The 14312-nt window shown below is 34.4% G+C and overlaps 1 protein-coding gene across 1 annotated transcript in view; it reads left to right on the forward strand.

Annotated features, from left to right (window-relative positions):
• LOC104622603 (chromosome unknown open reading frame, human C3orf67) overlaps positions 1-14312 on the forward strand; it is a 79570-nt gene that overhangs the window by 19844 nt on the left and 45414 nt on the right. The window contains exons 5-8 of the mRNA XM_010289439.1: positions 2219-2333; positions 5187-5343; positions 8041-8205; positions 13667-13803. Of these exons, the coding sequence (XP_010287741.1) occupies positions 2219-2333; positions 5187-5343; positions 8041-8205; positions 13667-13803 (574 nt within the window). The remainder of the gene's footprint in view (positions 1-2218; positions 2334-5186; positions 5344-8040; positions 8206-13666; positions 13804-14312) is intronic.

Below are 14312 nucleotides of genomic sequence, written 5' to 3' on the forward strand. Positions count from 1 at the left end.
TTCAGCACTCAGGCTACTGCAGCTACCTGGTTCCTCAGCTATATAGTTGAGTTGCTCAGCTATATACATAACCAGGAGATCTAGGGGAGTTTCAAGCAACCACTACTCCAATTCTTTGAAGTTCCTTGGTGCCTCAATTTCTTAGCACTTCTGAACATCAAGATTTAGAACAGAGTGGAGAGTTTCTGAAAACTACATCCATAGTTTTTTCATCAAAGGGTATATGAGAAGCAAAATGATGGATGGAACTGAGCCTTGATCTGGCGCACAGACTTAGCTATGCGGCTAACTTGCTGATGATATTAGGTAAATTATTTCACATCTTGCTTAAATTTCTTCAAAAGTAAGATGAAGCCCAGAATGCTAGCATTGGAAGACACTTTGAGGTCTTCTGATGTGATTTCATTAGATGTCATCAGAAGTCCTTTTCAAGGACTTGATTGTATTATTCATTCATCTGTAAATATATGTGCAGCTGATACTGAAATCTGCTCTGTCAAACGATACCACTGGTGAGGATATAATGTTCTTCCCCCAGCACAGTAGTGAAATTTCTGCCTTTGAAGTGCATGTGATTTATGAGAGGAATTGCTAGTCTTTCAAAATGAAACAGCTAGTAGACTCTTCCACTTTGTCTTGATTTGCCCACCCATGTTATGAGGATGAATAGATTAAAGATCAGATTGTCTGCAAAGGAGAGGAAAGAATCAACAAGTTCTGGGAAGCTGGTGGACTTTCTGTTTGCTTTGCATGATGGTTTTAATGACTATGGGGAAACAAGAAGGTGCTGCTGTGTTTTTATCGCCTGTACTAACTAGTAGAACCTTTTGATGTTTACCTACTTGCAGTATATTCTGTACTGTGCATGGTTGAGCTCTCAAATTGCCAAAAATAGCTAAATCATGTAACTTGCTCCAGAGTTAATGGCCTCCTAAGCTGACCTAAGGTATCTGAAGAACATTTCAGCAAATTTTGGATGACAACATTTCATTAGTTAAGCTACAGGTAGGTCTTTACTAACGAAAAATTGTTTTCAGTAATAAAAGAAAGAAGTCTACAGCACAATCTCACAATTTTAAAGTAAAACCCAGTGTTTAAATATAATGATTATGAGCAATTATTGTTAACAACACTAAGTAGTGACAAAGTTGTTTATTGTCATTAGTTGTCATCTTCTCAGGGGGTTGCTAATTACAGAGGAATACTTACGTGTCAGGAATAGGCTTGTTCAAAAATAATAGGTAAACTAATCATTATTTTCTCATGCAAATTGCAACCTTTAAAGAAATGTCTGTTCTCCGCTATAATAAGGTAGGACTGCTGGGGGGATATGAAGGTTGTGCTGCTGCTGTGCTTTAACACCAGTAGGCAGCTAAGCCATGCACAGCCACGCTTTCACTTCTCCCACAGTGGGATGGGGGGGGAGAATGACAAGGGAGAAAGTGAGAAAACTTGTGGGTTGAGATAAAGACAGTTTAACATGTAAAGCAAAAGCTGCACACAAGCAGAGCAAAACAAGGAATCCATTCACCACCTCCCATCGGCAGGCAGGTGTTTGGCCATCTCCAGGAAAGCAGGACTCCATGTTACAATTACTTTAGAGAAAACACCATAACTCCGCACTTCGCCCCCTTCCTCCTTCTTCCCTTCAGCTTTAATGCAAAAAATGTATTGCTTTTTTATTGCAATAAACTTCTGTATTATAATTTACATTTGAAGTTACGTGCTCAGGAAGTAAACCAGACAATGTCCTGTGTCTACCTTTAAGCCAACGAAGAGTCTATATAAAATGACAGAGGCATTTTTAGGAAAAGAAAACAAATATTTTTCTAGTTAGCAGGTGACGGGTTGTCCCGAGATGACACAAGCTTAAGGGGCAGAAACAAGTGTGGTTATTAAAGGCTACTGGATTCTCAGTTCAGCCAAATTGAATTCTTTCGTAGTCTGGAGGGTTATGGAAATCTAGCAAAGTGTAGACTGTTGAATAAAATTAGCATGTAAAATGATTTTATATGTGCAGGGATATAGCCACCAAGTTTGAATCTGAGAAAGAAATCTTGTTACTAATCTTGTAAAAGAAGTAGGTCTTAAATACCATATTTGCTATCACTGACATAAAGGTTCTGCATATGAATAGCTGTTTTGGGATTGTCCAAAGACACTGGCTTATTGAATTGACAAAGATCTGTTCCATTCTCTCCTGCTTTTTCTTTTATAGGATAACTGATTTAGGAAATATTAAAAGAAGATTGTATTTATCAACAGTCCACAAGGAGTTGTCTGTAACCCCTCTGCATGCAAAAATTCCTCTGTTTACAATCAAGCGCAAAATAGTAGGTACCTTGGGAATATTCCTAGAACTGTGGTCAAGCATGCTTTTTTATTCAAAATGTTTTATGTACGTTTATAGACCTGTTGAAATTACTGTTTGGTTTAGAACTCAGTTCCCACCGATTCAAGATACATGTGTATGTCCCCTCTACTGGATGGTATCAGAACCACTTAATGCTACTACTCTTCTACCCTTCTTTTAACATTAGGAGCTCATTCCCATGTTTCAAGACCTAATGCTGTTTGTAATGTGTTTATCTCCCACTTTTGCTGTCTATTCAACCTTTGTAAAGTTCTCTGTGTCCCTGATACTTTTTCATTATAGTGCTCCTGTTCACGTCTACCTTCTCCTGTAGTGAGCTTTTATCACGTTCACTGGAGCTGCAGGTAGACTGTAGCTGATGGTTACTTTCATGTTCTTCAGGTTCTTTGCAATTTTGGTATATATAAAATGGCATATATATGTCAAACTGATGAAAATAAAACAATAGCTGTCAGCTTCTCCCTGTTCCCTTCTCCCACGCCCAGCCACAACAGGTGGTAATAGCTGTCAGGATACAAAACCCGATGGTTACCATATAACCTTGTAAAAAGGCTCAAGTTTCAAATATGCTTTAAAAAAATCACTTGGAGAGGAGACCAGTTAGATTTCAAGTATTTTAAAATATAAGTATGCACCAAGAGAACGGGATAACAGTATACTAAGCAGCTGTGGACTTAAGGCCAGACATGAGAGAATATTTTACAAAAAACTCTGAAGCTATGACTTCTTTTGAGATAGTTCAGGTGAAAACAGATGTAATAATTTTAGATTTCAGGAGTTTTCTGCTTTGTGGGAAGAACTGGTTGGATTTTTTTCAAATTAATATGCACCAGATTATACTCCTGAAGTTACTGTTAATTCAAGATCCACTGAAATTAAATTATTTTTCTTCAGTATAATTTCAGTTAGTTGGTCTTGGTGTCAGACTAGCACAAATGTTTCAGGATTAAAATATGCATTAATGTACATGAAGTTAAATTCAATCAGAATATGAACCTCAGTTATGTATTTTAATTTAGATAATGAAACATGAATTAGAGATCTGTCTAAATGCTCTGATCAGTTATAATGACGAAGTATGTTAATAACTTTAATCCTTGACTGACCTTAAAGAGTAGATCTGTATTTCTTAGTGTATCTGAATACATACCTGTTGTCTTTTAAATGGTTATCTGCCTTTTTATTGTTGCTTTTACTTAAAGGAGGGAGTATGTGCTGCTTTCAGTGCTTAGATCTTTTACATGGCTCTGATAGTTTAACATATTGTATACAGAAGCTGATCATTGTTATCAGTATGATTGGTTATGTATAAGAATATAATGTGGTGTTTGTTCCATCGGTAGAACATAGATTACATTTCCATATGCTAGCTTCTTGTATTGTATTCTTACAAATGATGCTGTTTTCCAACCTCAGTAATAGAAATATCAGTTATAATTAAGTACCGCATTTTCCATTCCATTGCTTGGTGTCTTCAAAACAAATATTTCTTTCCTTCCAGAATTTCAGATTTAGAAGCTGAATAGTAATGTCTGGACCTAAATTTTTTGCTCAAAAAATATTTACTATTTGGCATTTAGAAACTAGTACTTGACTTTACAAGGAAATGAGACTTACACAATCATTATGTCTTAGTATTCTTCTCCCTTAATAAAGCTTCAACCCATTGGTCAACTAAATTTTACAGGTGCAAATTTCATGAAAATGGTTGCACTTCTCCTCAAGGCCATCTCTGTTTATTTCCTGGTTATAGAAGATGTGTTAGCATCAGCTCGTCTCTCACTAGATATCAGAATTGATGAGGAGAATAATTGTTAGGAGCACCAGAACTATGACCATATGTGTTTTTAAACACCAGAGGGACTCAATGGAAAACACAAAGCCACAAGAAAGTGTATTTTTTTAGTTCTTCTGCTTGTGGAGTTACTTGTTTTATATGAAACTTCTTTTTTTTCTAGGAGGATAATGGAATTGTAATATCATCCTCATTCAAAGTAGATACCTGTAACTGCTCATTTCTGTGTTATAAAAAACAGCAATATAGAAGTGTTGAATTAAGTGGAAAAAACTTGGAACTGAGAGAATTTAAAGAGCTACTGGAATAGTGCAGGAGAGCGTAGCTCATTGATGCTACTGTTCTAACAGTGTTTCTTGAAATAAATGGAATAATCATCTAATGAGAATTAAAACATACTTAAGTAGGATTTTTAGAAACCTAGGCAGTTGTCATTATCTGATTTGTCTTTTGGAAGTGTCTTATCAGGAATGGATGACATTTATAATAACGTCTTAAAACTACTTCTTGTTTTATACACTGGGGTCTTGTCCATACTAGAAATTGGCCTGATAGTTTTCAGTGTGGAAGGGGTGCAAGCCTTAGAGAGGTCATTTCTTTATGAATCTCAGAAAGAAATCATCAAAGAATCTCCAATTATAGCTTTTGGAACACTTATGCTGCAGTAACTTTAACTTACAAAGTAATATTGAATAACAATTCTCTTTTTTTCCCCAGAAAATCTTCATTAAATGTACTTTCTCACAAGTTAGCTGCAAAACATTTGGTGGACATGCTAGGTAATAGAGCTCACTTGGGCTGGTACTCACTAGGTCATTATGTACTAATTGTATAAATAATTGCTGTAAGTGCAAAAACAGTATTTTTTTTAATATCAAAATGTTATGCATGGTGAATCACAGCCTCTGAGAATCTAATACTCCACAGTGGCTTCATTTATAGACATCTATACACTAATACTCTTCTGCAATGATTAGTGTTTGGGTTTTATTAAAGAGTATTTTTTCTCTTTTCTAGTGGTGCAATATGTGCATTGACTTGGTAGCATTCACCAGTGAAATATTCAGAGGAGCAGTCTTCCAGTCTTTGGATGGAATTAGTATTTCAGCTAACTGTAAACTGAGGAAGATCTTCACTTTAAAATCCAAGCCTCAAGATACAGCTGAGGAAAATGGTGTGTTACAATTTCTGTGTAGTCTTAATCATAACTGTTCATATTATAAAATCAAAAGCTTCTTAATCATCAGATTGGCAGTTTGAAAGATTACATTATTTCATGAAAATTGAAGTGGTAGTACAGCGTATTAAATCTGCTACTGTTGGACTTTAGGTGACTAAGTAAATATATGTGTACTCCTCTGTTTTAAACATTGACTTCCATAGAAGTATTTTATTGAAGAAATTCTTGCAAGATTTTATCAAGTAGAGAGCTTGTTTTAATGGGGGTATCTTATGCTGGTAGAAATCAAGTTTTGCCTAAGAAGAGATTGTCTGAAAGGAAAGAGAAATACTTAAACTTAGTAACATCTGCTGTTTGTTTTAATAATTTTGGACATTAGCAGCTGATGAAAGATTTCTTCTTTAAATAATCCAAGACAAAGCTGTAATGAAACGGTATTAAATGAAACAGAACTCTGAAACTATCATAAACACCTCTGTGATCTTTATTCCATTTATCCTAATGTGTCCTTGTTCATTAGGAAAGTAATATTGGTGGTGAGCTGAAAATGAGAGGTTATGTTTGTAACAGAGCAGGATATTGGTCAAAAGTTTACCAGTCTCCAAACTAGCATCATAATCCTGAACATTATTTTCCAAGGGAGAGAACTTCCTTCCTCATTGATATTTGCAGTAATAGAGGAAGAAGTCAAAAAGCACAGCTGGCACTTTATTAGAGGAACCCTGGGTATAGTTCATCTTCAGTTTCATTCAGATTTTCATTTTGTGACTTTTAAAGAACACACCTGAACAAAGCTTTCTGGTATCTGAAGGAGAGATCTTTAGCAGTACCATAAGTGTAACAAAATGTATCTTCCATTTAGAAAACCTAAACCAATAAGGATCATTGTGATTACTCCTATTGTTTTTGTTGGTGAGATTGGGGGAAAAAAAAAAAATTAAAAAATTACTACCAAAAAAATCTGGTGAATTCTCAGTAGAGACTGCAGTTAGAGTCCTCACTGGCTTTGATTTGTTTTAATCCAGTCAGTGCATTGTTTTCTCTCTTCCATTCTAAACTGGTTTTGAAATGTGCGTAAATGTTCTAAATGAGTTCCAGAATTCCAAAATGTGGCTAAGATAATGAGTAGACAGCTTTAATAAACTGTACGCATGGTAAAATACTGCACTTCCAATTACTGGATTATCAATTCTATGATTATTACACAGCTGGTGGGCGTTAGTATTTTCTGTATGCTTATGAATTTTCTTATCTAGGCAAGTTTTAAAATTACATTACTGCTCAAGGTTTGGCTGTATTAAAAAAAACTATACTTCATACCCAATTACAGAAAAATGATAGTAGTTTTTTGTTATTTCTAATTAACTTTCAGTTAATAATGATTTGATAAAGTTTTTTCCTCTGAGATGACTGGGCCAGTTAGTTGAGCTCCACTGAATGCAATGACATTGCAACTTCTAATGAGGGTCAAGTTCCTTGCTTAAACCTTGGTGGTGGTGGAAGTAGTGATTTCAAGGTGCAATGTGTATGTTATTCTTTCTTAGTAGCTCATATATAGTATTTTTTGCATTCTTAAAATGATAGCAAGTTGAAAGGAGAAACAGCCTATACTAAGAAATAATTTCTGTATCGGATCATTGAGATAGAGGAAAGAATTCACCTTCTCTGCCCCATGATATTGAGGCATATAAGCTTGATATATACCTAGTCTTTTGTTTCCGTAGTAATCCCAAAGTTACATATGGGTTTTTGTCACTAGGTGTTGTCTTACAGTGGTAAATAAAGTACCGGCTTGGTGGAAAAATGGTTGCTAGCATTTGTCTTAGTTAAATATGTCCACTACTGAAATATGACATGGGACACTTGAATTTTTCTATTAGGATCTCAATAGTTGATCCAAAACTTGTGATTGGTTTTGGGGTTATATTTTACTCTTCTTATCCTTGGAAAAGAGGCTAATATTCATTAGCTTACTATATTCAGGTCTTATAAAATTTGGAATGGATTTGCATCAGAATGAATTTCCATCAGGAATGGTTCTGACTCTGGGTACCTTTCTTCGTAGAGAATAACTTTCATAAACTTAGCTTATATTGGTTATCAAAGGCAAAGCAGAGGCAATCAGATCACATTCTACTAGTGTCTAGTGTCACAAGAATAGATAGGCTGACAGCTTTATAGTTTATCATGAAAATGTAATGGTGTCCAAAGTTTGGAATTAAAGTTTGTCAAATTCTTTATTTGCCTATGTGGGACCCTCTGTTTGCTACTTCAGTCCCACTGATATCAGTACCATTTCAAGATGTTCATGTTGTCTGAAAATCAGTATATTACTATTAAATTTAAAGCTGAGTTCAAATAAAAATTAACAAAATGTATTTTGTGATTCTGGTTTGCTGTTCACTTGCCAAATCAAAGAAGTTGATTTACTGTGGGTATTCTAGCCATTAGTGCATATTTCTTAGTTTAAGTTTATTCAAATTTTTGCCCTAGAAAAATACACAATATCATTTAAAAATTTACATGCTTATTGCCTTAAAAGTGAACAATTGCAGCAATTTTTTCAGATTGCCATAATCTATTAAACAGTTATAACCATATGACTAAGATATATGCAAACAAATCATGTAAGTCAAATTTCATTCTGTTATGTCATCTGAGTGAAGTAAAGTCCATGTTTTTTGATTCTAGATATATATGTTGTTCCATTTATGCCATATGATCCCACAGATGTTATTCCCCGAACCTGCCAGCTAAATACAGATGTGCCACAAGTTACACAATTGCTGAACCTGACTAAAATTCACAAGCCAGAAATAAAATGCAGGAGATACCCAGTAACAGTGCAAGAAACAGGTATTCTGTTGCATTAAAATACTGTGAATACGATCTATACAGTATGCATACAAATAACAACGTTTTGTAGAAGTTAATGTTAAGAGTTCCAGTGTCTTAAAATAAAACATGACAGCTCTTGCATAGCTGTAATATCATGAGCACGTAGACATGGGTCTGTTCTATAGTTTCAGAGATCTATGTGCAGCCTGAACAATTGTAATTCAACTGTGGGTTTTATAATAACAATATTTGAGGTATGTCTTCTGAATGTACATTGAAGTGTGTCTGTTCTGTTTTTACACTTCTTTTTAAAGTATGTTTACATTAATGAAACTCTTCTAACAATATGACCACGCATAGTCTCCTCATCTTGTACTCTGAAGAAGGAAATCTTGTCTTACTGGTGACTTGGAGTTATTTGAATGCTTCTGTAAGCTAGAAGATTATAAAACATATAATTTAGACTTTGATATCACTGCATAGAAGGGATTTATTAAAGAAGCTAGGTGATCATGTGCCAAGATGCAAACTATTGACTTTGATAAAAATTAGGAGACAGAAAGCAAGCAGAGGATCAAATTTTAAATTTTTATTATAGCTGAAGGCTAACAGGAGGAGGCCTCAATTTTTTTTATTCTAGGCTCTGTGTTGTTTATAGTTATGAATAATCTCGAAAGACAAGTAAATAATGTGGGAGCAAAATTTTCATACGATACAGTTACTAGGTTAGTAAAGAGTGGGACTTCAGAGAGTTTTGAACTTGTAAGATGGGCAATCCCCCATGTACTTTTTCATGAAAAACACTACAGAGCAGGTAACATGCGGGACTTGTAATATTTTTCTAAAAGTTTTTTTACTGTTTTTATTTCTTGTGGCCACTGCGTTGAAAAATTGTGACCTGGGGACCACTGTGCTAAGTAAATATGTAACATGATACCATGTAAAATCTAGCTTTGATAAATGCAAAGGGTTGTACATTGGGGAGAAATGCTAACTGTCGTTAAGCTTTAAAATGTCAAAATGAAATGACTCAAGGAAGGAAAGTCATCACCATACATCTTGCTCAGTGGAATTCTTGGATTAATATGTAGCTACATTTTTTAAAAACTAAGATACTGAGTTGCAGGAAGTTCAAATTAGTATGAAATGGAAAAGGTATCAAACCTTTGAAGACATCAGTTTTGCATTATTATCTGAAATATTTTATAGACTATCAGTTTAACCATCTCAAAGGTTTTACAGGTAAAGAAGTGTTTGAGAGAAGCAGCATGAAAAAAAACTCGCACGTGAAGATATGCTGAAAACATTAAAAATTGACTTAAGCGACTTTCTTTGTACTATTAGTTACTTTGTAAAGTTTGATAGAAGCTGCTTTTCCTGTCTCATGACACAAAAACAAGACATGATTTGATGCGATTACGCAGTTGAAAATTAAAAACTAATAAAAGAAAATACCATGTTACACAGAATATTACTAAAATATGGAATCCACTACTACAAAAAGCTGGTGAAGTAAAGAAATTTGATTCCAAAATCAGTTGGCCATTTATATGAGTAAGGGTAATGTCCGTATCGTTGTATTTCACACCAGTAAAAATGTGAAGGGAAAATTTAATCTTGTACATCTGTGTTTTTGCAGCCTTAAACTAAGAACAATGTTGAAGGCAGATTATTTCATAAATCCCTTCTGAAATTATCTTGTGGCATTTCTGAAGCATTTGGGTTTGGCCGTTGAAACTGGCTGTTAGGCAGATTATTGGCCTGTTCTAGAATAGCACTTCCTCTGTTCTTATATTTAAATTTACATGTCTGTCTGCATAAGATTTGTAAGGCAAGACTGAGTAGAAACTGAACCGTAGAAGCAAATGCCAGGACTTGAATGAAATTTCTTAAATAGACTTGGGTCAGACAAATGAATGTTTTTTACTAAAGCTGCTGTTTTGCTTTAAAACTGTATATTGCTTCCTACCTGCAGTGAAGTCAATAGCAAAATTTCACTGGGGCAAGTGTCTTTACAGTCCTTAATGTTTGATTTTTTAAAAATGAATATTTAAAACAATTTTGTAATGCGATAGGTAATCATTAAATAACAACAATAGAGATATAGATTGTTTGTGTTTGTTAATGGAGCTCTGTAGTTATAAATTCATATTTGTAAACAGTAGTGGTCTTTACATAGTTACCTTCAGAATGAAATAAAATTTTCAGCTATTGACAGGTTTTTTGCGGTTGAACAAAATCAGGTTTTTTAAATCAGTTGTTGAGTTTTGAAGACATCGGCTATATTTCTAATGACGAAATATATCGGTGTAGGAAAAAAGTGTATTTTTCACAAGTATTACTAGAATTCTAAACACATTAAAAATATAACTTCCTTGCTCCCAGGATATTACTGTTTTTTGTAAATCCAGTTGCAAATAACTAATCTGTACTCTTTTTTTAATTAAAAAAATTATTCTGTAGATCCATTTGCAACAGTAAATATCCTGGAATATGTGCAAGCACTTCTTGAAGAAGAGGGTTATAATGGATTTCAAAATGAGAATATTTTGTATGCTCTGATTCATGTCCTTCATGGAGAAGTAATAATTTCACCCCTTTTAAAATGTTGAATAGATTGCTATTGTCAGCTTAAGCTTTCCAAGTACATAAACTTATTGCTGCTGAGCTTAAAAATGCACAGGTGAAATCTCTATCTATAGGCACCCTCGTTCCTCTACTCTTTTGTTATGTTATTACTGGCTTCTGTATGAGACACGAGACACAAGACTAAGCCTTTAATTTGGCCCATATAATAATTGCAGTGTCTTACTAAAGTTTTTCTTTTCCCCCATACTCTGTTCCACCTTTTATGAGTCGCTGATTCATCATACTAAAACAGGGTAGTCAAACAACTTTGGAGAAGGAAGTAGGTCTGAAGTAGCTCAGAAGTGGGTCTCTACAAACAAATCAGACAAGGACTCCATTTCCAATATATCTTCATCAGTGTAGGCAATGTTAAAAGTGGTGCTGTAGGTAAGGAAGATATATTTTCATTCCACTGTGTTTAGTACTTCCTCGGCCTTGAGGATTCTCATCTTTAGTGTTTGAATTCAGTGAATAATCATTTCTACCATTTCTGTTTAAATGCTCTGGAAGTATATGTGCAAAATATTGACCAAAGGAATAAGGTAAATTACAGGGAATGATAACCACTAGTGAAATTTAATACTATGAAAGATAAGACTGTTACAGCCAACAATAGTATTTAGGGTGTAGCATCTCATGAAACTCTAAAGAAAAGTAAACTTTGAAAGAAGTATTTCTTTGAGAACACCCTTGATAATATGAAAGGTTTAAGAAAATACTTCTTAAACTTCGTTACTACTTTTACTGGAATATGAAAAAAACAAGTCAAAGATTTTTAGCTGCAGTAAGCTACCATGCTGATGCTTTTTCAAGTTATCTCTCTAGTTATACTCAATAGTAATGGCAGTCTTTGTCCTACAGCAGCTGAAATGAATAGGAGAGGTTTTAAATTTTTGCTTGGAGTAAGACCCTTCATACATTTACTTATTTAAATTACATTCAGCTTTTTCTTACACGCAAGTACCATTTTTGTAATATTAAAGTGTAAATAATATTTTTAGAGTATTATTGCCCTACAAGTAGTCAAGCCTAAGTTCTGTTGTGAAGTTTGATTGTAAGTTTGCTTTTGAACTAGCAGAGGAAACACTGGAATTCAGTTTCTCAGTGATTGTATTAAAATCAATACTACTTGGCTCGGTTATCAAAATACAAGGGACTGTAAAACTGAAGTGAGTACAATAGTGTGAATGATATATCTAAACAGAAAAATGAACATTCATTTTAAAAAAGATTCAGGTTTTACCATCTAGACTACAAAGATATATAGCCCTTAGGTATATATAGTAAAATAATTAAGGATAAAATCCCTGACCTGCATGAAAATGAGATGCCTTCAGTTTAAGTTTTAATCTTTATTTTTAATCCCATTTTATGAACCTAGCATGTGTTCTTCCAGACATGTTTTTCAAATTTCAGAAGCTGGCCTTCTTGAAAATGGGAGCTTTAGTATGTTTAAGTACATTTTAATTGGAAAATATTCTTTTTATCCACCAACTTTTTGTTTATTTGATAATCAAAATCCCGAACTTTTTTGTCTTATCTACGTATTATTTCATTATGACATCAACATGCTATTATGTGTAGATGTAGGTAATTAATTGCAGTCGATTAATGTGTTCATAAACAGAGATTTTCATGCAAATCAGCTTTTATAATTGGAGCTAACAACATCCCAAGGTAGTCAGCAAATTAAAGAAATTGGTGTTAAACCAAGACAGGTCATCTCATCTTGTGAAATGGCAGCTGTTAGCAGCAACCAAATGTCACATCAGGAAAAAGGGAAGAAAATGGCAGAAAGTGGTGGCTTCTTTGTTTATTACTACAGTGAATTATGATATTTGGTGGGTAATGCATGATCTTTTTTCATTTCCTTGATGACAGTGGAACTAAATATTTCCATGAAAAATTCTTAGGACAATCAAGAAAATGTTTTGTTTCTACTATATTGCTTTATGAAGATCTCAAGTGAGAGAGCAATTTAACACTGAAGTTGTAGCAAGAAAAAAATCTTCAGACATTGTAAATTTTAACTATAGATGTGAAGATACCCTTTTTAATGAGCTCTGGAAAGGAGAATTCACTGACAAGCTTGGAGAATCAAAAAAGAGGACAATAGATACTACATGCAGTTCTGCAGCTCTGGTGGTAGAGTTAATTAATACGTAACCATTTTACTGACCTTCCCTTTTCATTTTTTTTCCCAGCTGCATTCCATGTTTACTTCTTGTTTGTCTTGCAGACTGGTTGGCATTTTCTGTGCTTGAAAAAAATTATAAAAATATGTCTACATTTTAAAAGGTGAAAAATAAATAATGAAAGGAGTAGAACATTTGACAGGAATAGAGTATGTTTTCAATATGAGGGCTCAGCCCTGGTAATACAGTGGATTCAGTAATTTCAAAAAGCAAGCTACATCTAAATAGTTCTCCTCTGAGCTGTGAGTGATACCTTGACATTCTTGCCTGTTTTCCTGTGTTATTTATTTATTCTGTTATTTATTTATTAGAATTGTTTTTCTTCCTGTCACGTTAGGTTTTCATTAAGTTCCAAAGAAATCATGCAAAACAATTTTTTTATATTTATAAATAGCCCCTTTTCGTATAAATCTTTAAAGTAAGGAGTTTAGAAATATATCTGTATAATAGGCCAAAATTTTCTTGCTTTCACATTGACACACTTTTATAAAATGTGCATTTGGTATTCCTACATATTTCTAGGGATTGTGCTGTAAAGGAACATAATTTTTATGTATGCTTAGTAGTCATAATTCTTTTATTTCAGTTGATTTGAAAAAAAGTATATTCTTTGTAAGTACTGTAATTTTTTTTTTAAACTATTTTTCTTAACTTAGGCAGCTTGGTTAATAGAGGACAAGGCAATACACGCAGCAGTAAAACTCAGGATGTATCACATATTGCATTTGGATCAAAGATCCTTGGGCCACCTCCATCTTCAAACAGAAGAGTCAGTACAAGGGTATCTGGAGAGGTAAGAAAGCTTAAATTACAACAAAACTGCTGCCACTTCTACAAAGGAAGAGACTAACAAGCAGAGGAGTCACACTAAAGGTTTTTCTCAGAACTGATGTGGGGCTGTGTCTGGAGTCCTGTGTTTGGTCGTCAGCTCCCGATGCAAGAGAGATGCTGTGACATCCAGTGGAGGGCAAGTAAAATGCTCAGGTGGCTACAGCACATGGCGTGGGTCCGTTCAGCCCACAAAAGAGAAGGCTGAGGGAGAATCTCGTTGCTGTTTTCAACTAATGCAGAGTTGTAGAGAAGACAGGCCCAGATTCTTCTGAGAGGTGTACAGTGAAAGGGCAAGAGGCAGCAGGCCCAAATTGCAGGGAAGCTCTTGGCTGGGTATAACAATAAAGCTGTTGAGTGCTGCAACAGGGTCACAGGGAGGCTGTGGAATTTCAAAACTTTCAAAGATAACAAAATATGACAGGAACAGGCTGATCTAATTTCAGCATTAGGCCTACAGAGGTCTCTTCCGAT

The sequence above is a fragment of the Phaethon lepturus genome, unplaced genomic scaffold (assembly GCF_000687285.1).
Source record: "Phaethon lepturus isolate BGI_N335 unplaced genomic scaffold, ASM68728v1 scaffold6576, whole genome shotgun sequence".
In the NCBI taxonomy this organism is placed as follows: Eukaryota; Metazoa; Chordata; class Aves; order Phaethontiformes; family Phaethontidae; genus Phaethon; species Phaethon lepturus.